The sequence below is a fragment of the Lynx canadensis genome, chromosome F1, assembly GCF_007474595.2.
Source record: "Lynx canadensis isolate LIC74 chromosome F1, mLynCan4.pri.v2, whole genome shotgun sequence".
Classification (NCBI taxonomy): domain Eukaryota; kingdom Metazoa; phylum Chordata; class Mammalia; order Carnivora; family Felidae; genus Lynx; species Lynx canadensis.
The window spans coordinates 62,419,229-62,446,901 of record NC_044319.2 but is presented as its reverse complement, the minus strand read 5'-3'; the positions used below and the strand labels follow the sequence as shown (position 1 = coordinate 62,446,901).

Below are 27,673 nucleotides of genomic sequence, written 5' to 3'. Positions count from 1 at the left end.
CTCTCAAAAATAAACATTAAAAAAAAAAAGTCGCATGCTCTACTGACTGAGCCAGCCAGGCACCCCTTTAATTCTTTTTTTTTTTTTTTAATGTTTATTCATTTTTGAGAGAGAGCATGTGAGCAGGGGAGGAACAGGGGGTGGGGGACGAAGGATCTGAAGCGGGCTGTGAGCTGACAGCAGTGAGCCCAGCACTCAGGAGCCATGAGGTCATGACCTGAGCTGAAGTCAGACACTCAACTGACTGAACCATCCAGGTGCCCCCCTTTAATTTAATTCTTAAGGCGTTCTGGCCAGTTGTAGAAAATGGAATGTGGAGGAGTAACGGAAAAATTTCTATTTTACAAAGCTGAGATCTGGAGAGAGAAGTAATTAGAAACTTCTATGAGAATGTCATTTTAGTAAAGATACATTGAGAAAATATGTTTGCTTGATTAAAAGAATCATCTTTATCAAAGAAATGTGTGCTTATACCGAGCACAAAACAGTCTTCCACTTTTATAATAGCCTATTAATATCTAGTATTGGCCTCTTTTGCCTGTGAGACATTTATAAAATTAATCTGAATGGTGCTTCTCTACTGTAGCACTGTGTTCAGAAAAATATATTCATAACATTACCTCCTATGTTTTCTGGAATCTGCAGTGATATTATTGGTAGATTTGTTTTATTTTAAAAGTAACACGTACTGGGGCACCTGGGTCGTTCAGTCAGTTAAGCGGCTGACTCGTGATTTCATCTCAGGTCGTAATCTCACGGTTCATGAGATCAAGCCCCACGTAGGGCTCTGCCCTGGCAGCATGGAGCCTGCTTGGGATTCTCTCTCTGTTCCTCCCCAGCTTTTGCACTCTTTCTCTCTCAAAACAAATAAATAAACATTAAAAAGACTAAAAGCAACATGCTTATTTTAGAGAAATTGGAAAAATAACTAAAAATTATAAAGGAAAAAATATAAATCTCTGCCATCCCACAAGTCAGAGATAAATACTCACTAGTATTATTTGATTGTATTTTCTTATATACACACACACATTGGGATTATGGTTTGTGTATAATTTTGTGGCTTGTTTATGGATTTGTCATGAAAAGTTTCAAGCATATTTTGAAACAAATATTTAGAGATGAAGACAGTATGATGAACTCTCATATATGTATCACCTTGTTTAATACCAAAATTTTGCTACTCTTCCTCCATCTCTCCTTTTCTTTTTCTTTGCTGTAATACTTTAAGAGAAATCTCAAACATCATGTTATTTTTGCCCTGATTGAGTTCAGTATTTATCTCTGTGTATACAGATATTCTCCTACTACTCACGATGCTATTCTTATTCCTAATGAGATTCACAATAATCCTCCAGTACCTAAAACTGGTTCAAATAGCGGTTTCCCTTATTAGTCTGCTTTTTGTACTTGACATTTTTGGGAAATGGTTAATCTCCCAAGTAATAGTTTTACTATTCTGAAAAGTTAAAGACTTAAAATATCTTTTCGAGTAACTTTCTTGGATAGTCTTCCTTTATTTCTACTTGTCGAATAGCCTGTTTACCTGACTCATCGTCCTGGGAGTGCTGACAGTTTAGATGGAAAGTTCTGGCAGGTGCTGTGCCTCGCCTGCACCTGTGCCGTCCTCCTTGTTTCGGGCGCGTGCCCAAGTCAGAGTGTGTGAGAGGAACTAGTCCAAGCCGGAAGTTATCCAGGAAGCGTTTGACCTATTTCAGGCTGCTGTACACCCTGCTCTTTGTTTCTTATAAATGTTATCAGGAAAAGTTCTCAGGCCGTTGGGCCTACGACACCTGACTCTCCAAGGAGAGAGATGTCCTCCAGCCCTGGAAACTGCTCGTTCAGGCTTGATTTTCTTTTTTTTAAACCTCTGATTTGGTCTGTAATAGGTCCCCTCTGTGGGAAAGTCATTAAATGCCCTGCAATAGAAGGATGGAAAGATGATATAGGGCTGTACTTTCTCCTTTTTTTTTCTATATTTCTGCAGAAGAAGTTTGGGGATAGAAGCTCATAATTTCCTAATCGTCACATGGGTTAAGTACATTAATAATTAACATTTTTCCGATAGGTGCAGCGGTGCCCACGTAAAATTTTTGCTGTGACAAAAACAGTTGGAAATCAGGTATTCTTGCCACGTAACTAAACAGCTTACCTAATTTTATTGGCCCGCTTAATTTCAAGCAGTATTTTATCTGTCATTGTAAGACAGATACTAATTTATGTGTTACACACTTAAAAAAATTTTTTTTAACGTTTATTTATTATTGAGAGTCAGAGAGAGACAGAGCATGAGCAGGGGAGGGGCAGAGAGATGAGGAGACACAGAATCAGAAGCAGGCTCCAGGCTCTGAGCCGTCAGCACGGAGCCTGACGTGGGGCTCGAACTCACGAACCACGAGATCATTCCCTGAGCCGAAAGTTGGATGCTTAACCGACTGAGCCACCCAGGCGCCCCATACACACTTTTTAAACATTGCACTTTTATTGCAGTGACGCAGCTGAGGTGGAGGAGGGCTTCAGCCAGCGAACGCACTGTCTGATACTGCTCTCAGCATCTGTAGCTGCGTTTGGTTCTTGAAATGCAGCTGGTCTGCGGGCTTCTTTCTGTCCTCACGTTTTTCTCTGCTCATCAGTGAGATGCATAAGCAGGAAAAGGTTAAGGCAGAAACCTGTTTATTGTAAATACGTGTGGATTGTGTTGTAACTCATTGGAATAGCTGTGGTCCCACGGAGATGAGGCTTGAACGTGGATCCACCCACAGTCGTACACCCCGCGGGCATAATCTCAGTGCTGCTCTTCGGTCACAGTGATGGGATGGGTGATCAGGTCTGCAGACGGGAAAAAGATTGAAGAAAGCATGGCAGGCTGGGGCTTAGGAAGCATGTATTTGAATAAAGAAGGAGGCCATTGTGAGCTGCTGGGTAGAGAGCTGTAAAACTGAAAACTTTGGAGAACTGGAATGAAGCAGTGCTTTAGGGAACTCATCCAGGGAAGAGAAAAGTGTAGACCGTGATACTGTGATAACTGGTTAGAGCCTCTGGAAAGCACTGGTTGGTGTTGGGTGGTCATCAGGTGACCTGAGCTGGGACATGGGGCTGGGACTTGGGGCTGGCTCCGGGAGCAGTCTCTTACCATTCATGGGCAAGGTGGCTGAGGGAGATAATTGACCTTGGGACTGAAGATAAAAGAAAGACATCAGAAAGGAGGACTAGAGCCACATTAACAATGAAACAACTTAAAACACATGTGCTCCGTGAAGAAAATAAATACGACAAAGAGAACAAAGGCCTCTGTGTCCACAATATTTATCTGGGACTTTTTTTGAAGATGTTTAGAAATATTTCTGATTCTGACACCTTTGGAGGTATGTGAGGGTTCCGACAGACCAAAGTTATTTATCTGCAGTTCTGAAATGGTGCAAAGCCTGGTTTGCAGCAAAACCAAACTTGAACAGACATGAAACTTTTTTTTTTTTTCAACATTTATTTTTGAGAGACAGAGACAGAGTGTGAGCAGGGGTGGGGCAGAGAGAAATGGAGACACAGAATCTGAAGCAGGCCCTGGGCTCTGAGCTGTCAGCGCAGAGCCCGATGCAGAGCTTGAACCCACGAACCGTGAAATCATGACCTGAGCCAAAGTCGGACGCTTAACTGACTGAGCCACCCAGGCACCCCGAACAGACACAAAACTATTGATGAACTTTATTTATCCCACTTAATGGGATTACAGGGTCCAGTCTCAGATTTGCTGGAGGTAACATAGAATGCTGTGTATGTACTGTATTTCATTTTCTACAGTTTGAAGAGTTCTGCCTTCTGAAGCAGATCTTTTTTTTTTTTAATAAAGTTTTTTTTTTTGTTTTTTTTTGTTTTTTTTTTTTTTATAGAGAGAGCATGCACACACGTGTCAGAGAGAGAGGGAGAGGAAGAGAATCCCAAGCAGGCTCCAGTGCAGAGCCTGATGCGGGGCTCAAACCCTTGAAACGTGGGATCATGATCTGAGCTGAAGTCAAGAGTCAGCAGATCTGACCCACAGAATTAGGTGTTAGGGATTATGGCCCTGTATTTCATTAAAATAATGCTTTTTGGGTCAGTGACAGCAGAATGAAATTTCGTCCCTAGAAACCGTGGTTTCTTTGATAGCTCAGGGAATAACCAAATGTAAAACCGTTTTCAAACCTGCCTTGTGTTGTCCCTGCTCCCTTCAGAATGCTTCACTTCATCTCAGTCTTTGTTACATTGGGGGCTGTGGTGCTTGCTTCAGGGGGACACAGATGTGGGATGCTGTTAGAGATGTCAGTGTTTGGCAAATTTTGGAGAATGTGGGGCTCGATCCTGCGGTTTTTCCTTGTGGGGTGGTAGGTAAGAGAGATTAAAAAAAAAAAAAGTAGCACTTCTCATGAATTCAGTGGAAAAGAGAAGGGCGAGAAAGAGATAGGAAGGGAAGTTTACACCCTAAAAATTACGGCGCTGTAATGTATCTATCTGTTCAGTGTTTGGGTGTGAAGAGAGAGGCTGGGGGCAGTGTAGTGCGTGGCGAATAGGCCTGGGGTGAGGTTCCAAGCCTTATTCAGCTTTCCTAGTGTTGTGACCTTGGGCAAGACCTTTAATTTTTCTGAGCCTGTTATCTCTGACGTGGGGGAAATTAGACCTACCTCTTCGATTACGGTTACTAGTTAGGGTCTCATGTTACTCCAGATCTTATTATCAGACTCTGATAGGGTACAATGAAATGCCATGGAGAGTATAAAAAGACAGTTCTGGGGGCGCCTGGGTGGCTTAGTCGGCCCCTCCGACTTTGGTTCAGGTCATGATCTCCAGGTTCGTGAGTTGGAGCCCCACATCTGGCTCTGTGCTGACAGCTTGGAGCCTGCTTCAGATTCTGTGTCTCCCTCTCTCTCTGCCCCTCCCCTGTTTGTGCTCTGTCTCCGTCTCTCTCAAAAGTAAACATTAAAAAAAAAAAAAAAAAAAGTTCTGTCTCTGGGCAAGGAAGCAAGAGAGAAAATTAGGTCTCGGGTAGCTGAGGTTAGCTTCACATCAGAAGTGAAAATTATGGGGATATCCAATGTCCTTTTAAGTTTTTTGATAGCTGGATAGTTGCTGTATCCTATCCTTAGGTTATACGTATTTCCTACTGAAGATAGTTTGTAGAATTAGGACTGGGGAAAGTTTGGATTTTACAGTGGATTTGTTTAGAATATTTCTTTACGTTCTTGATATACTAGCATATTAGCTTTCGGAAGGCCTCATTAATACATCAGAAACGTAAAGACAAAGTTGGTGAATCAGACAAACCTGCGTCACTAGGGATATAAAAATAATAATAATGGATGCTGGCTACCACTGCTCTCTCTGGGCCGGTGTGCAGTTCTGGGTAGTGACAAGCTTCGTGCACAGGTCTGAGGATTTTAAGGCAAGTGTGAGATTCAGAAAACAAGAACAAAACCCATCAACCATTGCTTTATCTTATCTGGCATTTTCTGGCTTCTCTCGCTTCCCAGAGACCCAGCTTCTGTGTTGCCTCCCCCCACGAGCTCCTTTGCCTTGTGATGCTGACCTGGTCCGGGCTTCGCATAATGAGATGGCTCTTAGAAACCACAGAGGGCAAGATTTTGTTTTTGGTTTTTTTGTTTTAAATTCAAACCGAGAGCCTCTGTGGTTAGTAACATTTACAGTTTTATGTGTTTGCATTTGGATCTTAAATCCATCTTGAATTACTTTAATTCAGAGAATAATATTCTTATCCAGGTGTTATGTTTGTTTCTTACCTACTGCTGAGTATTCAGCTGATGAAGACTGACAGGCTTGCAGGCAACAGAGCTAAATCATCAACAGAAAGACTCTGAGTTTCACATTCTTGTGAGCTGGTGTAGATGGCCCTTAAAAATCCTCCAACACGGGTGCATCTTAATCCATTCTGTTAATAATTACATGCAATCAAATGCACTAGTTTTAGGAGCTTTTGCCGTATTTATACACTCATGTAACCTCCACCCCAGTCAAGATATAGAACATTTTCATCACCCCCCAGAGCCTCCTGCTGCCTTTTTGCAGCCAGATCCTCTAAGCTTTTTCAGTTGAGTTAGGTTGCAAACCCAGGTGTCCTGCCTTCTTGACCGCCATACTGCCTTGCTTTCCCGTGCGTTTCTTTTCTGTACATTTACTGGAGGTTGGTGTGTCTGGTAAGTTTGCATGCTCATTGATGAGTTAATTGTTTATTACTGATCGATTTATAGGGCTGGAGGTAATTTAGTACCATCATCATTTATCCTGAAGCCTGGGTATCTTCTTTCATCCTTTTTCTTGACTTGCCACATCTAATAAGCGGTCAGGTACTTGTAAGACCTTCTGTTGGGCTTTGCCTTGTGATGTTACTGGAAAAAAAGTTTTTAACTCATTAAAGCATATTATTCATTATTTGGTGTCTGGTTGAATTCTATAATTAAAAAAAAATTTTTTTTTTTGATGTATATTTATTTTTGAGAGAGACAGAGTGTGAGTGGGGGAGGGGCAGAGAAGAGGGAGACACGGAATCCAAAGCAGGCTCCAGGCTCTGAGCTGTCAGCACAGAGCCCGACGCGGAGCTCGAACTCATGAACTGTGAGATCATGACCTGAGCCACCCAGGTGCCCTCTGGGTTATACAATTTTTTAATAGTAAAAATGTTTTCATTAATAAGATAGCTATAGTTATTGATGATTATTTCTTGTTCTTTTTGCCTTAGGCAAATAGGGTGATTCTTTGCTGCTACTTTTTATATGAGAAATCCTAAATGCTGAATTATGGAGGTTTTGTGATACAAGTGTTTTCTTTTCCAGGACTTTTCCAGATTTCTCAGAACAAAGTGGCAGTTCTCCTTCTAGCTGGCGGGCAGGGGACGAGACTTGGTGTTGCATATCCCAAGGGAATGTATGATGTTGGTTTGCCGTCTCACAAGACGCTTTTTCAGATTCAGGCGGAGCGTATCCTGAAGCTTCAACAGTTAGCTGAAAAATACCATGGCAGCAAATGTATCATTCCATGGTAAGATATGCCTCATTAAGGGAGAGTGTGTGAACATATATCGGTCTATGGTATTCAAAATACATGTAGACTTTATTCATAAGCAGACATGTTTCCTGTTACTAATGGTTTTCCCAGGAGCTGTAATTTACTGTCTAAAAGTAATCTGTAGTATAACTAGATAGATGATCACTGTAGCCTTAATGCACAGCATATATTCATCTCCGACTTTTATATCCCTACCTGAGTACCTCTGGGGACTCATTGGGTTTTCTCAGTGTAGAAAAAGAAACTTGATACTGATTGGTAGTTTGACTATAAATTTCTTTAAAGAAATTTTTTTAATTTATTTTGTGTGTGTGAGAGAGAGCAAGAGAGAGTGAGCACGAGCAAGGGAGGGGCAGAGAGAGAGGGAGACACAGAATCGGAAGCAGGCTCCAGGCTCTGAGCCGGCAGCACAGAGCCCGATGCGGGGCTCGAACCCACGAACCGTAAGATCATGACCTGGCCCAAAGTCAGATGCTTAAATGACTGAGCCACCCAGGTGCCCCGCTGTGTATAAATTTCTAATTGAAAATCCGTTTCCCTCTGAAATTTGAAGGTATTGCTCTGTTGTTTCCATCATTGTTGTTGACAGGTCCATTGCCATTCTGTTTCCCGGTCTCTCCCTGCACACACCCCCCGGCCAGCATCTAAGGTTTCTTCTTATCTATGGCATCTGAAATTTCATGATGATGTGATACGAGTCTATTTTTAGTCGCTGCTCTGGGCACTCCAGGAGTTCTCACAGTCTAGAAACCCCTATCCTTAAGTACCAGGCTATCTCGCTCTCCCCACAGCCCACCCTTCCCACACAACACCAGCTGAAAGCCCCACTGATATCTCTGCTGGGGGCCACGCTGGATCCCCAGGGCCTGCTGGCAAGCTGTGCTCTAGGGCTCACCCTGGCCAGTGTCGGTGTCCTGAGCACCAAGAGACTATGGGAAATTCTGCTCTGCCTTGTAAAAGTTTTTGATTTGGCTCTTAAATCTCTTTCCCAGAGCAGCTTTGGAAATACATTTTGAGGGGGAAACCAGCTGTGTGTTTGAGATCCCTCAAGTCCCTGATCTTGTTATTTTAGCCCCATGTGACCCGACCAAAGCTCTGTTGGTTTCTCTCTCCTTCCGCCTGGTCCAAGCTGGAGTTCCTACCACTAGCCTGTATCCCAAGTCGGCAAATACCCCCAGGAAAAGGCAGCAGCTGCGTATCCTTAGCCCCTCTTGGAAAGATTCTCACTGTCTGGAATTTTAGTTCCCATCCATGTTGCTTCTGTAGCTCTGTGATGCCTTTAAAAATAGGCTGTTGGTAAATTTCCCAGCTTTGCTAGCTCTTCTCAAGATGAGTATTGGCCATAAACTGTTTATTTCATCTTGATTCCTTCGGGGGGTTTTGCGGGACGTCTGTGTTCTGAGTGGCCGGTATTCTGTTTAAGGCCCTGGTTCCCGCCATCATGTTGGATTTTCTTCCCTCTTCTTCCTCACAGCTCAGGATCTCTGTACTTTTCTGCTGCAGAGTGATTTAGCCACCTCTTTGTAGTCAAAGTTCAAAATACCCAGGATAATTTGTTAAGTAGACAGATACCTAGTATGGTGGGAAATTATACCATTTTCTTTATTGATTCAACAGATACTGCATACCTCCTCCTAGGTACTGGGGATAGATCAGCAACCAAAACGGACAAAAATCCCTCCTTATATGTATGTGGTTTACATTCTAGTAAGGGCAGGAGCTACTATAGTCACTAATTGTGGTTTTAGATAGGGTTTTTTTCTCCTTTGCCATACTAGTGGGGGTTGGATTTTTGTGAAAACAGAGAGTATAATTACACTTTTATGATTTTAAATGGAGGGTGAGCAGAGCCCAGATTACATTTCAAAACTTTAGTAAAAGGAACCAAAAGAGATCATTACACTGTATTACATTTACCCTTTTCTCCCTATTTATTTACAATAGGAGTTTTAAATTTAGAATACACCTTTCACAGAGTTCTAAAATGTTTATTTAAACCAGTTACAGGCTCTCTGTTGCAGGAGGTACGTGTCATATTGTCACATAGACGTATTTTACATGTAAAGGTTGATGAAATTACTGGAAGAAATTCCCCATGGGTAGCCGCTAATGCTCCCTTATCCAGGAAGAGGATGAAGGAGGTCAGAACAAAGAGGCAGTGTGCTCAGTGATTTTTTTTTTTTTTTTTTTTTAGCTTAGAAAATAGACAAGATTGAATTGTGCCCTGATTCACATGACCCTATGGCTTAGAAGGTCTACTTTTCTCTTGAAAGGTATATAATGACCAGTGGCAGAACAATGGAATCTACAAAGGAATTCTTCACCAAGCACAAGTACTTTGGTTTGAAAAAAGAGAATGTAATCTTTTTTCAGCAGGGAATGCTCCCTGCTATGAGTTTTGATGGGAAGATTATTTTGGAAGACAAGAACAAGGTTTCTATGGCTCCAGGTTTGTAAGCATGCTTACTTAAGGGTGACTAGAAATGGTAGTAACATAAGTCCTTCCATTTGGTTTTCTTCTTTTAAACAAATTTTTTAAAACGTGTATTCATTTTTGAGAGAGAGAGAGTGCGCGCGCATGTGAGCATGAGTGGGGGAGGGGCAGAGAGAGAGGGAGACACAGAATCCGAAGCAGGCTCCAGGTTCTGAGCTGTCAGCACAGAGCCCGATGTGGGGCTCGAACCCATGGACCATGAAATCATGACCTGAGCTGAAGTCGGATGCTTAACCGACTGAGCCACCCAGGCACCCCAGTGATTTGGATTTAAAAAATCAATGTTTAATTCATATTTAAAATTGTATCCCCATTTGGTAATGATTTAAAAAAACTGAAAATACCAGCGGGTGACATGGTACACTTTCACAGTGTGAACGTCTGCCCGCGAGAGCAACTTGGGCAGCGTGTGGGGTACTCAGTGTCTTTACCCAGTAAGTTTTACATCAGCAGAGTTTGTGGCTACATTACTTCTCATAGTGAAAGATTGGGAACCGTTTGCTGTTTCATAAATAAGAGGTTAAATTGTAGTTTATTGATAGTAATGGTTCTCAAACTGTCCTAAGACAACTGTGGAGACCTAAATGACACAGAGAAGTAGTTTCAGGTTAACTTTCGATGGGAAGCGTGACGCTGCACGCCCAGTATGGCTGGGCCACCGCTCTGAGCACCTGCAGGTGGCGTGTGCCCGTTGCAGCCTGCTAGAGGATCCTAGACCCGTCGGCACGCTGCCAGTGTAGACACATGCAGCGACCCTGACTGTGATCCCCACTAGAAAAATAACCGTGTGGACAGATTCATATCTATGTGAATCTTTGCTTGGAGGAAAGGCTGAAAGGGGACAAATAATAGTGTTAACGGTGGTAGTCTCCAGTTATAGGCTTTTGTGTCATCTTAATGCTTTCTTTCCTTCTTAATTATGGAACACTTTATTTTTAGCTTTATTTTTGTGAAGTCCAATTAAAAAAAATTTTTTTTAATGTTTATTTATTTTTGAGAGAGAGAGAAAGAGCAGGGGAGGGGCAGAGAGAGAGGGAGACATAGAATCCAGAGCAGGCTCCAGGCTCTGAGTGGTCAGCACAGAGCCTGACGCGGGGCTCGAACCCACAAACCACGAGATCATGACCTGAGCCGAAGTTGGACGCTTAACTGACTGAACCACCCAGGTGCCCCAAAGTTGTCCGTTTTTCAAGCTGAGGCTGCGAGTGTTGATGGAAGAAGTACATTAAAGCAGCACTAAAAATAGATGTGAAAGAAGAGGCTTTTACCTATATTTATTTTAAATCTGACCTTCATATTAACCTGGTTTCCTAATGAGTTATTTGGTATAATATGCTCATGTATTTTTATTTTTGAGATGGGGAAATTGTCCGTGATGGCGCTGTAAACACAGAGCTAACTTGAATCGTACAAATATTAGCAACGCTTGAAATGTTATGAAATAATCATTACTTGATAAATAATTTTATATTTCCCAATGTATTATGGGCTAAATGGTTAAAAGGGCTGAGTTAAAAAGAGAAGTATGGTCTTTGGGTTGCCTGGCCCTGCATTAATGTTATTCTCTCAGTTCTGCTAAATTACTTTCACAGTCATGTAGTCTAATATTTTGACACCCCCATTCTTCCTTACGGATACTTACTTTTCTTGACACTGTGATGTAAAACTGCTTTTCAGAGCTCTTCACCCCAGTTTGACGGCATTAACCCAGGTAACAGTTTGGGGGTACCTTCTGAATGGGTTTTGGTGTGCTACTAATGGGCTCTTTTATTTCCCAGATGGGAATGGTGGTCTTTATCGGGCGCTTGCAGCCCAGAATATCGTGGAGGACATGGAACAGAGAGGCATTTGGAGCATTCACGTCTACTGTGTTGACAACATCCTAGTGAAAGTGGCAGACCCCCGGTTCATTGGCTTCTGCATCCAGAAAGGAGCAGATTGTGGTGCAAAGGTAACACCTTTCCCAACCGTAGCGAGGCTCGAGGTGGATTTGCTCTGTCAGAATGTATATTCCAGGACTCAAACTAGAATTATTAGGGTGATTGGAATATTTTCTCTCTCTCCAGTAACTAAATTATCCCCCACCTACTTTTTCTCTTAAATTGGCAGCTTTTGATTCTAGAAATAATGTTCTGTGCTTGTGTGTGGATGATTTGTTAAGTACTGGGAAAGTGAATGATCATCACTAGGCCTGGGATGGATTCGTTAATATCAAGCTGTGTTTGGGGCGCCTGGGTGGCTCAGTCAGTTAAGTGTCCAACTTCGGCTCAGGTCATGATCTTGCACTTCGTGGGTTTGAGCCCCGTGTCGGGCTCTGTGCTGCCAGCTCAGAGCTTGGAGCCTGCTTCTGATTCTTTGTCTCCTTCTCTCTCTGCCCCTCCCCTACTTGTACCTTCTCTCTCTCTCTCTCTCTCTCTCTCTCTCTCTCAGAAATAAACATTAAAAAAAGTTAAAAAAATATCAAGTTGTATTTGATCAGATTAACCTACTTTCTTCCAGTGACAAAGTTGCTGGAGTAGGAGGAAGGGAAGTATGGTGGGAATAGCAGATGTAGATTTCAGCAAGGCATTTGACAAGCTACCTCGTGGTAGATGGAAATGTGCAGAGAAGGGCAATGAAGGAGATTGTTAACTGCTTGACAGCCATCAACATATCACACTAATATTAAGATAGACGGGGTGGGTGGGAAAAAGCGGGGAGGTCTGTATCGCCATGTGACAAGACTGGTCTTGCCATTTGCTTTTCAACATTGTTTTAGTTGCACAGATGATGATATAGGAGGCATGCCTATGTGGCAGTGAACAAAACGTGTCGTGTTTCTAGGAAAAAATAGAGAACATGAAAACACTGCGAAAGATTTAAAAATATTAATACCAATACTTGTTTTCTGGAAATCTGTAAAAGTATCAGTTCTCACCAAATTAAAGTATAACACAATTTTGGTCAAAGTCCCAGTGAGACTATTTGGGGGACACTTAACAAAATGATCATAAACTTTAGAAAAAACATGTAAATATGGCCAGGAAAATGCTGAGAGAAGGTGAGAAGGAGGCAGGAGGGTTGGAGACAGTCTACCAGGTATTAAAATGGGTTGTACATAAAAAAAAGAGTCCTGAAACCAGAGTAGAATGACAGATTGATGGAACAGAATAGAGCAGTCAGAAATCAATCCATGTACACGTAAGAACGCTGTATGTAAACACATGGCATTTCAGATCGGTGGGGGAAACGAATGAGATAACTGGCTGAAAATAAAGCAAAATCTCATCCTCAAAGCTCATACCAAAATCAGTTTCAAATGGATTACAAAGTTAAATATAAAAAAAACCCATAAAAATGTTAGAAGAAAAAAATACTGACATGAAGGGAAGACCTTTCTGCCAAAAGCAAAAGCTATATAATACAGGCTTCTGACACAAACAGATTAGACTAGATATAAATTTGAAATATTTGGATTTAAAAAGCATACCATAAAAAGCATATCTTAGCCTTGGTTTGAGATATTTTCTATTATAAAGATGTCATTTCTCTTAAAATTAATCTGTAAATCTAATGCAAAGCCATAAAAGCTGAAGTTTTAAATTTACCAGTGCGGGTTTAGAGAAATTAAGCTGGTAGACCCCAGTAAGACTCTTCTAGACTCTGAAAATAGAAAGTTGGTTCTGTTATTTAAGACCTCTCTCTGTTTTAATACTGTATGAGTATCTGCACTATATTGTAAATGGTTATTAAATTATAATAGGAACAGGGCATTTTAAGTAGCTGAGCCTTAAAAAAAAAAAAAACAAAAAAAAAACTAGACTGTATTTCTGACTTTGCTCCGCTTGGTGTCACTCTTCCTTCTAAAACAGAAACTTTAATTTTGCTGCTCTGGGCTTCAGGTCAATTTAAATTCTATACAATCCGAGTGGTGAACCTGGAAAGAACCTCAGAGATCATCTCATCAGCCCCTTTGATCTCAGAAACGAGCACTCTGAGGCCCAGTTCTAAGTGAGCTCCAGGCTCAAGGTCATTCATCCCCATTCACAGAAACAGGATTAGAATTCACATTCCCCAACTCCTAGTTGTAGTATACTATCACATTATAAAACCAAACTCTTTGGAGTGATTACGTTTTTGCTGACAGCTTAAAAACCTCGAAATTAGATGTACTACTATTTGTGAGTATACTGGTCACACAGAGATACAGGTGTAACCTGTCCCTCTTCACCACCACCTGTGGGTTCTCCAGGACTCTCAGTCCTCCTGCTTAGTTCTGTGTCTGGAACATAATGCAGAAGTCACTCAGTGAGTGACTACGTAGTCAGATGGACTACTCCGTTGTCAAATTGCGGTAAGACTGGGTGTATGTTAAAAACTTTTAGAAATGGCAGAAAGCCTTTATGTAATCTGCCCTCCCACCCTTTTTGTTTTAATTGAAAACCAAGATGTCGAGATATATTTTTACGAACATCTGAATTAGGGAGTTATTCATAGTGTGGTAGTGGAATTCTTTTCATTACTTCTTTAAAAGGCTCCCGTCTTTGTGAATTCAGGAATTCAGTATTCTTCATGGAGTGAGAACCTTGAGAAAAGACTCAGAGCGGTGGTTTGCAGAAGCCCAGCGCTAACAGGGCAGGAACCATTGTTAACTGGAGGTCGTCACTCTGTAGAGCAGTCGCTTGAGCTTTGAGCTTGAACTTGGAGCTTGGAGTGGTACTTCAAACTCAGCTTTTCAGGATTTCCCTTGGAGAAAGTCAAGCAAACTTCTTAATTTTGTGCTGTATAACTTTCTGTGTAATGGAAACTGACCTTCCGTTTACGCAGTTTGCAAATGCATTCTTCTGTAATCTAGACTTTTGTAATATTTGGAGGGTCAAGAGTTGTCATAGAAGTACATCTTTCACTGACATAACGCTTGGGAACCGTAAAGTGTGAATGTGCTCAGGTTTGTTCTCTATGGCTGGTCGGAGTAGAGGCACACAGAGGTGACTGGAAAATTTTGTGTGTGTGTGTGTGTGTGTGTGTGTAGGTTTAAATGGGGACGAGAGGGCTCTATTCCAAATTCCGTGTCTAGTGAGACCCCCAACTGTGGAGGTGGTGAGGGTGAGGGGTTGATAGATTAGAATTGCACATAGGCCTGTGATTGATGGAAATCATTTTGTTGTACGTTTCCCCCCAGTGTAATCCACTTCCTTGGTAGAAAATTGAACAGTGTGCTCCTTTCAGGGTGGCAAACAGTGAAACCACACAGCGGACTTCCGTGCCCGGTAGCCCTGCCTCACCGAGCTAGACTCTGCGCCTGTCGCTGTAATTGCTGTGTAAACGAAGTCCTCAATGGTGGCTTTAGTTGTCTGGAGGAGACTGCCGCTGGCCGGGCTTATTTTAAGAAATCAATTGCGGAGGAAAAGTTTTAACTTTATTGATGTGGATTTCATGTATGCTTAGGATAGACTTTTTAGTTTGGGGACAGATTTTTCAAACTACTCCAAAGCATGCTGGATTGCTAGTTGAACAGGGCAGACAGCAGTATCTTTAAAACCTTCCCGTTGTTTGAATCTTCTGTCGGGTATTCATCTCATCTGAATCTTGATTTTATTTTAGCGCATCTCACACAGTGCTTAACGTAATTTTCTTCTGAACATTTCATTTAGGCCAGTGATGTGTTGGATTAGGGTGGTGGGGTATCAGAATCACTTGTGAGGGTTGTTTTTTTTCTTCTTAAATTACATATTCTACATTTCCCTGTGATTTAGGTATACACCTTTCTCTCAGCTCCCCCCAGCCTAGAGCCATTGATAGATGATCAAGTCACTGGTTTTCAAACTTCCTTTAAAGCATAGGATCAACTTCAGACAAAGTCTAACATGCAAAACAGATAAGTATTGGGCAGGCTTTTCTGATTGAAGTTGGAGCCAGATCCCAGTGACCTGCCTGCCTTGACGCCCCCTACCTCCTCGCCAACTCCTGGAAAAACAAGGAACATGCTGTATTCATGAATGAAAACAAAAGAAGCACCATTTTCAAATGAAATAATGATTCAGGCAATACAAAATGAGAGACCAAATGCCTTACGTTTGTATTAATGAATCCCAGAGAAATTTCATTTCATTTATTCTCAACCGTTGAGTGTCGTTAAGGGTAAATTAATTAAAATAAGGTATTTGCGGGGAAGTAGACTTCTCATTTAATTATTCCCAGTCAAATGTGATTTCCTCTGGGCTCTGTGTGTGTGACGGCATTTCTATTCCATGGTTTAGTTAGGTGATAAACAGGAAGGAGATAATTTACTTCATTTCCAGTTGGACAGTAGTCTGTCAAAGAATATAAAGATGGGTAGGTGGTGGTCTGCAGTTAGAGGTTCCTTTTGACTTAATGCCTTAAAGACAATATAAGCAAAACTGTAGATGTGGCTTTTGAAAGTGGCAAATCTCCAATGTCGCATTTGATTATATTTCTTTTCCTGCTGCTGTCTTCCTTTGGCAGGTGGTAGAGAAAACGAACCCTACGGAGCCCGTGGGAGTGGTTTGCCGAGTGGACGGGGTCTACCAGGTGGTGGAATATAGTGAGATCTCCCTGGCCACAGCTCAGAAACGAAGCTCGGACGGGCGACTGCTGTTCAACGCGGGGAACATTGCCAACCACTTCTTCACTGTCCCGTTTCTGAGAGATGTTGTCAAGTATGAGCAAGATAGATTCTTCTGTCATTTCTCAGGAACTAAGTCACTTGAGAAGGAGGAAGACACCCCAAGTCCTTATTCTGTGGAATTCATCTTCTCCCCTGAAGATCACCCTCATCAAGTGGAAATTTATCTCACATTGTTGTTGTTTTCACATGATAGGGTGCACATCTCTAGGAGCCTGTCTGCCCTGCGTCTAGGGCCTCAGAATTCCTGCTGGTGGACGCAGGTCATCTAGCGTTGAAAAGCTGCCCGCCCAATTTTAGCTGGCTCCCAGACTAGCGTTCGGGAACCAGTAGGGAAAAGAACCGGAGACCTGGGTGGAAATCAGCGTGGTGGGATAAAAGCATAACATCAGAAGCTTCTTTAATCCATCGGTCTGTTAAGGGAAGGACCTTCTCACTGTCTGCTTCATGTGATAGCTTTTAGACATTCATGATGATGGTTTACTTCTCAAAAAGTTCCTGAGCTTTACTGTAGGGTATCGACTCCAGTTCCGTAATATCTCCCGTTCCACTCTGCGCTTTGTAGCTGTGTTAGTTGATTTGTCCATAACAACTGTCGATCCTCATCTTCCCATTCCACACCTCAGGGGCTCTCGGTTGGGAAAGTTGGGGCAAAGAACAGAACCTTTTTTGGAAGACATGGAAACTGGGAGAGACATTGGTGTGAGCTGTGGTGTGTGCTCTTTAACGTGGAGATCATTACTGGATTCTTTTAAAACTAAGGAGGTGGATAGGGAAATCTGTTCACTTCATATTTAAACATGAACCGAAACTTCCCAGATGCGCTTCACTTTGACAGTCTTAGCAAGGTTGTGGGTGCATTTGTGCCTGAGTGTGATTATCGGATTTTCTGGCATTTTAACTTCGGAAAGTGATTATGTCTTTTTTTTTTTTCTACTCAGTATTTATGAACCTCAGTTGCAGCACCATGTGGCTCAAAAGAAGATTCCCTACGTGGATTCCCAGGGGCAGTTAATTAAGCCAGACAAACCAAATGGAATAAAGATGGAAAAATTCGTCTTTGACATCTTCCAGTTTGCAAAGTATGTTTTCAGCAGCACCAGTAAGATTAGCTACAGGTCTTGAAATGTTGCTTTTCACTCCGTTAGGCCAGGACGCTGTCGGGAGCATGTACGTGAGGTGTGGCATTGTGGCTGTGATTGTCCTGTCGAGACTCATTATCATTCTCTCAAAGCGCCAACCTGGGAGTATGATTTGAGTTGCCTGTATGTTTTCTTTCTTTCTTTCTTTCTTTCTTTCTTTCTTTCTTTCTTTCTTTCTTTCTTTCTTTCTTTCTTTCTTTCATTTTAATGTTTATTTATTTTTGAGAGAGAGAGAGAGACAGAGCACGAGCAAGGGAGGGTCAGAGAGAGAGGGAGACACAGAATCTGAAACAGACTGCAGGCTCCGAGCCGTCAGCACAGAGCCCAACGTGGGGCTCGAACTCGCGAACCGTGAGATCATGACCTGAGCTGAAGCCGGACGCTCAGCCGACTGGGCCACCCAGGCGCCCCAACCTGTATGTTTTCTTTACACCCGTTAGTCCATTGTCTGACTCTCCTGCAAAATTGTTAAATTTTGTTAAAATTGTCACTTACCTTGGCTAAGAGACTAAAAGGTTGAGCTAGGGAATGGGCCCAGTTTGTGCGTAGGCTGTCTTACTGACCTATAAGTACGTGTTTCGGAGAACATGACTTCAGATTCTACAGCTCTCCATCAGAGATCACATTCGAGGCTGAGGTATGTGGCTCCGAATTTGGCCAGTGTACAAATGCAGAAGACGAATTAGCTGTATAAGATTCATCTTCCCCTGTGGGCTTCTAAGGCATCTTTTTTTGCCTCCCCCTTCCCCACCCCCAGAACAGATACTCATGGGTTTTGCATTAAGATTTCTGACCTTTCTGACTTAAGATGAAGTGTTTTGTAGTTTGGGGTGAAAATAATTTCTCATTTTTGCATTGGAGAAAAGAATTCCAGCTTTAGTCTAGGGACGAGCAGGATTTCTTTCAGTGTTCGTCTGGAATCAGGTTAAGACCAGCTGTTGAGGACCAGGGCTTAGCTGTGTAGACGGATCACAGCTGTGTTTGCAGTTTTAAACTTTGTGATAAAGTGGTTCCTGTATGGCTCCACTCCAGGAAGTTCGTGGTGTATGAAGTACTACGTGAAGATGAGTTTTCCCCGCTGAAGAACGCGGACAGTCAGAACGGGAAGGACAATCCTACTACCGCGCGACACGCCCTGCTGTCCCTTCATCACTGCTGGGTCCTCAACGCGGGGGGCCACTTCATAGACGAAAACGGCTCTCGCCTCCCAGCCATTCCTCGGTAAGTCAGTGTCTGATCTCGTGTGTGTGGACGCTTCCTGGACTTTGTCTCTTCGGACCTTTCTCCTCTCCCTCTGACTGTTCCTAGATGTTTTTTCAAAAAGCATAGTATTGACGTGGGCAGTTCCCAGTGTATGGTGGCTTTTGCCCGTTACAAAGAGAGTGATAGCTTTTCTTCCCGTTAAAGAGGAATCACTTCTGAATCTCTCGTTTTGGATATGCGTCCACCATGTCCGTGTATGACTCTTGCTGAAGGGCGGTCAGGAGGGAATCCTGTTGGCATGCCATATGGGTAAAGCCCGCCGGGGGCACACTGCACCGCAGAGTGAAAGCCCTGGTTGTTGCCACTCACGTGCCCGTGGCCTCACTACTTGTGCCATCTGTGAGACTCCCCACCTGCCACTTCCCGCCAGAGACCCGCCACCCACATGCGACCTATGAGATGTCGGCCCGCTGCCCCTCCGACCGCAGCTCCTTCACGGTCACTGGGGGAGGCGCCGGGAAAGGAAGGGGGTGGCACTGGCATTCACTGATACTCAAACTTGAGAAATGTTTTGGGATTTAAAAGTTAGAAAAGAGAAGGCACTTTTAGCTATTTAAGTCTAAGAGAAAGCAATTTTAAGCTAACTCTTGAATTTTATGATCAAACCCTCACTGGCACCTAGAATTACCCCCTTCAAACTCATTTGATATTTGTGCACTTATGTACAAAACAGGCTGCCGTGTAATTTATGTTCGTAACGGATAAAATGGACGGCTGCATGCTCCAAAGCGCTAGAATGCCTTGGGGAACGTTAGAACATCCGCCAGCTGACTGGTCCGTGAGCATGCTTTTACCAGCAGGGCCGGGGCTGGGCTGTGTCGCAGCCCGGAGCCACGTTCAGGCTCTGTCTCGTCAACAGGTTTGCTCTGTGGCCCGTCAGTTGTCCTTCATGCTTCGTCGCTGGCCGTTGAGTTTTTTTTTTACCCCTTCCGATTTCCTTTGCCAAGTTTATAATTTACCATACATCGACATGCCTTTCAGTCAAATATATTTTGCATTTCCACTTCATTGTTACTGTTTGATTTGTTTTCCATTCCCATTAATGCTTATTTATTCCTACATAGCAGTGCTACAAATGGGAAGTCAGAGACCATCACAACTGATGTCAATCTCAAGTAAATATCCCAGCCTGCCCGCAGCGCATGGTGACGGGGCTGTGCTTCCCTCCATACTAACTGGCATTTGTAGCTTTAGTGCTCTGCCCTTTGGTGGTCCGGGGCGGGTGGATGGTTGAAGCTTTGGTGGGGGTGTCCTGCGCTTACTTGGTGGCCGGTATCTGTTGGGATGACACTAACTCGGAGTCTCCGTGCATGCTGGCAGTGGGGAGCATGCTCTACTAGAGAATCTGACGTGGATGTTTGAGTCTGTAGTGACAGATCCACTAGTGATGGGTAAGGCCTTGGGCAAGTTCCAGGCCGGGAGAGCAAGTTGAGACCCCAGCATCAGCTAGATAAGAAGAGCATTCTGAAGAGGTGTCTCACTGAATTGGAGATGTGCTCTCAGTATAAAGCTAGCGGCCTCCGACGTATCTGATGGCTCTTAACATAGAGAAAACTGTTCTTTCAGTGTTTTCTCATACTAACAGCTCCCTTCCGTGTGTTAATTTTGTGTGTTAATTTTAGTCAGTTCTTATCCTGCGCCCAAAGAAAGAAGCTTTTTGTCTGAATGGCAGATAATTTGCAGCTAGAAGTAACACATATCCTCTCTCATCGGGGTATTGATAGCGTTTGCAAAAGCCATTATCCTTATAGCTAAAGAGGCAGTCTGGTGTTCTTGCTACGTCTGAAAAGTTATTTAGTTAGAAGTTTTAAGCGTTGAAGATAATTTGGGAAACGTACAGGGCGGAGGATCTGGAGATGAGAGTTATCTGAGAAGTAGCCACGGGTCGGGGGGATGCCTGGGTGGCTCAGTTAGTTGAGCGTCTGGCTTCGGCTCAGGTCATGATCTCACAGTCCATGAGTTCGAGCCCCACATTGGGCTCTGTGCTGATAGCTCGGAGTCTGCTCAGATTCTGTGTCTTCCTCTCTCTGACCCTCCCCCGTTCGTGCTCTGTTTCTGTCTGTCTCAAAAATAAACATTAAAAAAAATTTTTTTAAAAAGAAGTAGCCACAGGGATGTGATATCTTTTTTGTCCTTGTGGTTGTTTTTCCTTTTTTTTCTGCCTGTGTCACTCACCTTTTCCCTATGGAGATGGGTCCCTGTCGGTGTCAGTGTCTCCTTGCCCGTAGACAAGGAAGTGGGATCACAGATCTGGCTAGTTTCTTATAGGAACCAAAGGTGACTGTTGCCCTTCATGCCTTTGGGAACCAAGATGCAGAACACTGTGTTATTTTCTGCCCCGTCCATCATTTTTAAAATATGGAAGCAAGGTGCTTTTATTTTATTTATTTATTTTATTTTATTTGTTTTAAACGTTTATTTATTTTTGAGACAGACAGGCAGGGGAGGGGCAGAGAGAGAGGGAGACATGGAATCCAAAGCAGGCTCCAGGCTCTGAGCTGTCAGTGCAGAGCCTGATGTGGGGCTCGAACTCACAAACTGTGAGATCATGACCTGAGCCGAAGTCGCTCGCTTAACCAGCTGAACCACCCAGGCGCTGCAGGAGCAAGGTGCTTTTATAATTTAAGAAATAGATTTTTGACCCAAAATATCTTTCTCACTGAGCCACAGCCTTTTTTTTTTTTTTTTAATGTATATTTTTTGAGGGAGCGAGAAAGAGCACACACACACAAGAGGGGCAGAGAGTGAGGGAGACAGAGGCGTTGAAGCAGGCTCTGTGCGGAGAGTGGAGAGCCCGACGTGGGGCTTGAACTCATGAGCTGAGTTCATGACCTGAGAGATCATGACCTGTCCCAAAGTTAGAGGCTTAACCGATTGAGCCACCCATGTGCCCCGAGCCACAGCTTTTAACCTCAAAAAGCGAAATAGTTTCTTTTTTTTTTTTTTTAATTTTTTTTTTTTAACGTTTATTTTTGAGACAGAGAGAGACAGAGCATGAATGGGGGGAGGGTCAGAGAGAGAGGGAGACACAGAATCCGAAGCAGGCTCCAGGCTCAGAGCCGTCAGCACAGAGCCCGACGCGGGGCTTGAACTCACGGACCGTGAGATCATGACCTGAGCCGAAGTCGGCCGTCCAACCGACTGAGCCACCCAGGCGCCCCAAAAAGCGGAATAGTTTCTTAATGACAGAGCTGAAATCAGCAGCCAGCTACCTCCGTTGAGATACAAATGTTTTAAAAAATTTTTTTTTTCAACGTTTATTTATTTTTGGGACAGAGAGAGACAGAGCATGAACGGGGGAGGGGCAGAGAGAGAGGGAGACACAGAATCGGAAGCAGGCTCCAGGCTCTGAGCCGTCAGCCCAGAGCCTGACGCGGGGCTCGAACTCATGGACCGCGAGATCACGACCTGGCTGAAGTCGGACGCTTAACCGACTGCGCCACCCAGGCGCCCCAAGATACAAATGTTTTAAACACTATTTCTTGTTTGGGTTCTTTTATATAGTACTTGTCTCCCCAGTGATGTCCTTTTAGCCATTTGTAGAATAATTAAACTGAAATCAAAGTTGAGCCCCCAATGAGATCGCAGACTTAGAAATAAAATTGTTCCTGCTGAAATTCTTCTCTCTAAAGGGTGTCCTCAAGTGAGTAGAAAAAGATTACTTGCAAGTGAGAGGTGACAAGGAGGTATTTTGTATAAAGGAAACAGCTGGGAGATACTCTGAAAGAATGGAAACAAGGTGCTGAGTTTTGACCAGGTGACATTAGTTCTAGTTTTCATCTTAACCCCTATGGAGCAGTTAGTTACCAAAAGTACTCTTGGCCAAAGACTTTGGGGAACAGTACTGTCACTGGTTTAAGTTGCCGATCTCCTGCGATCTTGCATTTGGTGATGGGAGCTTCTGTCTTCCCTCCTTCTGGGCATCCAGCTTTATTCAAAGTGGCTTTCTTTTCTTTGTGGTACGTGAAGAGAAGTTACATTTAGGTCAGCTATGTGTTCCTTGGGTCCAAAACCACCTTCTGATCGTGGCAGACGTCAAATTCCTCACAGGCTCTGGTGGGACGGGGCTGTTGTGTGCCTCTCATCGGTGAGACGGGTCCTTGTTTTTCCCATATGGTTTAATATGACTCCGAGCTGCCCCAGAGGGTCGGGACCAGATTTCTTGAGCTCTTTTGATAGAATCTGACACAGGTCTGGATAGATGTGTGCCCCATTTTTTAAATTCGTCTCTTCTCCAAATTAGTCTGTCAGCTATCTACCTCCGTACTTCATTTATTCGTTCAGCCAGCAAACCTTTGTAGGCCTGCTCACAGACCTTCATTACTGCAGTAGTTTTCGCAAGAGAAAAGAGTCCTTTCTTAAGCCTACTGGGAGGTCAAGATGCATAAGAGTTAAGTAACATCATCAGGCAGTGTGTGTTAATGTGTTAAATGTATGACATAAGTAATTATTATTATTTAGGAGGCAGTGACTTAGCAGATGTCTCTCATATATATATATTTTTTTGGTATAAATAAATGAGAGCAATCACTACGAGATGCAGTGGTCAAGGGAAGGTTGGGGCTTGTGCTGAATCTTGGAGGATGGCTATAATTTGGATAGTCCAGATTTTTATTTGACATGGTTGAGAATGACTTGGAATAATCCAAAGTGTGTGCAGCTGGCTGGTTTGAGTGAAAAGTAGCAGGGCAAGCTGGAGAAGGATCTAGAACACCTTGAACTCAAGCCACATGGTTCTGTTTCTTTATTTTTAATATTTATTTGTTTTTTTTGTTTTGTTTTTTTAAAAATTTTTTTTTCAACGTTTATTTATTTTTGGGACAGAGAGAGACAGAGCATGAACGGGGGAGGGGCAGAGAGAGAGGGAGACACAGAATTGGAAACAGGCTCCAGGCTCTGAGCCATCAGCCCAGAGCCTGACGTGGGGCTCGAACTCACGGACCGCCGAGATCGTGACCTGGCTGAAGTCGGACGCTTAACCGACTGCGCCACCCAGGCGCCCCGATATTTATTTGTTTTTGAGAGGTCACAAGTAGGGAAGGGGCAGGGGGTGGGGGGACAGAGGATTCCAAGCAGGCTCTGTGCTGACAGGCTGACAGCAGTGAGCCCAAGGTGGGGCCCAAAGTCACGGACTGTGAGATCATGACCTGAGCTGAAGGTGGATGTCCGCTCAACTGACTGAGCCACCCAGGTGCCCCCACATGGTTCTGTGTAGAAAAGGAAGCTTGGGCATCGCCCTGTGATTTTGACTCCGCCAAAGCTTCGGATACATATTTGGTAAAACAAAGGAAAGCTGCCGTTTGAGGTTGTGAAAGACTAGTTTTTGTGTGCTCTCAGTCCTACCGGTGGAAAAACCTAGAGAGAGGTCTCATGCCTTTAAGCATATTAAAAACACTGCTTATTGACTTTTACATTAAAAACTTTAGAAACTTTTAGAAACTCAGGATCGAGTAGCTATATACGTTAGAATGTGACCTAGGGGAAGCAAATGGTGACTTTGGCCTTGTCTTTGCTTGGGTTGCATTCTGCCTTAGCTCTTGGAAAAGAGACTTTGGTGAAAGTAGCAGAGAAGCACTTTGAAACATCAAATGAATCAGCTCAGCTAATCCAGGAGGTTTGGATTGCACGGAAAAAGTATACCGGGAAATAACTGACCTTTAGAACAGCGCTGTCCAGTAGAACTTTCTGTAGTGAAGGAAATGTTCTATGTCTGTGCCATCTGATTGGGCAGTCATTAGCCATTCACAGCTACTGAGCACTTGAAATGTGGGTTTTGTGACCAAGGAACTGAGTTTTAGAATTTTAGTTAATTTCAAAAATTTAAATTTAAGGAACTGCATGTGGCAGGTGGCCAACGTATGTTGGACAGTACAGCTTTAGAATGTTTGTCCGTATTAGTACTTACTTGAGAGTACTTAACTCTCAAGGTCGTGGTCAGGATTAAGGTGAAATATGAAGGATTCAGAGTACTGAATCCTTAGCGGGCCTGGACCGTAGTATATATTCTATAGTATATAGTCCATAAATAGTCCCTTCTTTATGACATTCAAACTTAACCATGGTAAAAGATGAGATGTGCGTTAGAGGGATACGTGTAACGATACAGGTGAAGTGCTTTGAAGATCTGCTGGTAATTACTGGCCTTCGCCCCCCCATAGCGTCTTCTGGACCATGACAAGTTCACGTTACCTTAATCCTCAGGGAATCTGGTGGCCATCAGGATAGCGGCTGTTCTGTTTGCTTAACTGGGAGAGTTCGGTTATCTGCAAGCTTCTCAGAGGGAAGGGGTGGTCTGTACTTTCACTCTCGCAGTAACATGAGAAGCAGAACCTTCAACATGTCTGCTTTTTTTTCTTAGCTTGAAGGATGCCAATGATGTACCAATTCAGTGTGAAATCTCTCCTCTTATCTCCTATGCTGGAGAAGTAAGTCTGATTTTCCTTTTCTTCTTATTCTTTGAAAAGTAGGATTCTGAAACTTTTTATTTATTTATTTTTAACTAAAAATGTTTATTGTTGAGAACGAGAGCATGTGCGTGAGTCGGGGAGGTGCAGAGAGAGAGGGGGACAGAGGATCTGAAGGGGGGCTCAAACTCAAGAACCGCGAGATCATGACCTGACTTGAAGTCGGATGCTTAACCAGCTGAGCCACCCAGGCGTCCCTGATTCTGATACTATTTTATGTTTAAGTGTTCTGCCCTGCTCATCCGGTGGTCTTTGAAAACAGTTGGCTTTTTTTTTAAGATAAGTTATCCAGCTCTTTTGTTTTTTAACTGAAATATAGCTGACACCCAGTGTTGCATTGTTTTCAGGTGCACAGCTTGTGAGTCAGCAGGTCTGTACGTTCTGCTGTGCTCACAGGTGTAGCTGCCGTCTGTCACCATAGGGCACTACCGCCGTGCCCTTGGCTGTGCTCCCTCTGCTGGACCTTTCATCCCATGACCTACTTCTTCCATAGCTGGAAGCCTCCACCTGCCACTCCCCTTCACATTTTGCTCCCCCCCCCCCCCCAGCCCCCTCCCCTCTGGCCACTGTCAGATTGTTCTCTGGGTTTGGGGGCTATCTGGCTTTTTAAAATGCAGTGCACTTTTTTCTCCCAAAGGGTGGTTTTGTTCGTATACTTGGTACTCTCACTTTCAGGACTGGGGGATTTAGGGGTTCCTACTCTTCTAATATGTGATATTTTTCCTGGAGACCCTTGTCAGATTGCTTAGCTCCAGCATCAGAGACAGCCACATTGCTGAGAAAGTTGACTCTGTTGGTTGATGATGATAGGAAGAATGATTAACACCTTACTTACTTCAAGAATTATAATCAGAGTAATTTTCCTTTCATTGTTACTTGTTTTATGCTTCTGTAAATCGGTCAGTAACCTCAGTTTAAAAAGTATACTAAGTAGATTTTTACCGACTTTTAAATTCTGCATCTCAACCCCACTTTTTGGCATCCATGCTTTAAATCTTTGGTATAGTCACGGCGTCCTGCATCGTATGACTAGCGCCTGCCGGTTTTCTGTGTTTCATTCCAACCCTTCTTTCAGGGAATAGAAAGTTACGTGGCAGATAAAGAGTTCCACGCGCCTTTAATCATTGATGAGAATGGAGTCCATGAGCTGGTGAAGAACGGCCTGTGAACTGGAGACTAAGTTCCACCACAGTAAGAATAGCTTTTACTTTTGAGAGAGCAACTGTGAACCTCAGGGCCTCTCCTGGAATACTCACCCGTGAATATCCACGGGGTTTCCTTTCGCTTGTTGAACTCTTACAACTCCCGCGTGTTCCCCAGGATCCAGATGACTGAACTCTCCAGAAAGCATTTTTATGATTCTCAACTCACTGAAGGTCTTACTTCTATTTTTCAATTGTAGACTTTGTTTTCCGAGCCAAGGAAGACGTTGGCCAACCAGGAAATTTCCTACAGCTGGGGCATAGTCAGGGTGTTCAACATCACTGTACTTGGAGCTGGAAACATTTGTTTTTGAAGTTGTACATAGTAATAATATGGCCTCGTATGTGTCAAAAGCTTTCTACGGTACTAAAAGTGTGTTTTATTTTATCAGAAATTAAATTTTTTTAAGAAAATAATTGGACAGTCAAATAAACTTTTCTTCCTGTCTCTGGAGTGGCATTTGTACGTTGAGGAAATTACTCTGCTAGAAAAACATGAAACTTGGGAGAAACTTGGCCATAAGGCAGAAAACCAAATTGGCAATTCCAGGAAATTGCAGCCTCGTGGTATTTATTTATTTATTTATTTATTTATTTATTTATTTATTTATTTTTGAGTTTATTGATTTTGAGAGCACGTGAGCAAGGGAGGGGCAGAGAGAAGGGGAGAGAGAGGATCCCAAGCAGGCTCCGGTGTGTCAGCATAGAGCCTGACACGGGGCTCAGACTCACGAGCCCATGAGATCATGACCTGAGTGGAAAATCAAGAGTCCGACACTTACGACTGAGCCGCCCAGGTATCCCTGCAGCAGCAGTTTTTAGATGAATGTTTGTCTTTGGACTTCATCCTCCTGTCACTTTGTAACAACGACTCTGAACCAGAGACGATTTGCTGCTTGGGAAGGCCTTCGGCAGTGTCACCACTGGGAGGGTGGGGGGGTGATACCGGCGAGGAGTGAGCGAGAGGGACCAGGGATGCCGCTAGACTCGCAGCGCACAGGGTGGCCTCCTGCACCAAAGGGTGATCTGGCCCACGATGTCAGTACTGTGAAGGCGGGGAAACCTTGTTTCACGTCATTGGTTTGTTCTCTTTTACCCACATACTTGGTAGCTCTCAGGAATTCAGAAGAACACAGTTCTGGTGTTTCCCCAGACAAGTTAATCACTAGCATGCAGGTTTTTTTTTTTTTTTTTTTTTTCTTTCCATCTAGAGGATGAGCAAACAGAGGTGGGTCCTTAAGATATGGGGCATAGTTCAGTGGCCATTAGGAAGGGTTCTCGGGGCGCCTGGTGGCTCAGTCGGTTAAGTGTCTGACTTTGGCTCAGGTCACCATCTCACAGTTCATGAGTTTGAGCCCCGCATTGGGCTCTGTGCTGGCAGCGTGGAGCCCGCTTCTGATTCGCTGTCTCCCCCTCTCTCTGCCCCTTCCCCC

At 43.5% G+C, this 27,673-nt stretch overlaps 1 protein-coding gene across 7 annotated transcripts in view; it reads left to right on the top strand.

The window, feature by feature from the left end:
• UAP1 (UDP-N-acetylglucosamine pyrophosphorylase 1) overlaps positions 1 to 26,688 on the top strand; it is a 38,946-nt gene extending 12,258 nt beyond the window's left edge. For 2 of the 7 annotated variants that reach the window (XM_030302158.1, XM_030302159.1), the window contains 9 exons: positions 6,819 to 7,023; positions 9,324 to 9,499; positions 11,323 to 11,495; positions 16,010 to 16,203; positions 17,111 to 17,251; positions 18,344 to 18,532; positions 19,639 to 19,689; positions 24,933 to 24,999; positions 26,114 to 26,688. In XM_030302158.1, coding sequence (XP_030158018.1) covers positions 6,819 to 7,023; positions 9,324 to 9,499; positions 11,323 to 11,495; positions 16,010 to 16,203; positions 17,111 to 17,251; positions 18,344 to 18,532; positions 19,639 to 19,689; positions 24,933 to 24,999; positions 26,114 to 26,206 — 1,289 coding nt within the window. In that variant the 3' untranslated portion in view covers positions 26,207 to 26,688. The remainder of the gene's footprint in view (positions 1 to 6,818; positions 7,024 to 9,323; positions 9,500 to 11,322; positions 11,496 to 16,009; positions 16,204 to 17,110; positions 17,252 to 18,343; positions 18,533 to 19,638; positions 19,690 to 24,932; positions 25,000 to 26,113) is intronic. The other 5 variants (XM_032591694.1, XM_030302160.1, XM_030302161.1 and 2 more) reach the window with 5 other exon arrangements.
• Positions 26,689 to 27,673: the final 985 nt, after the last annotated feature.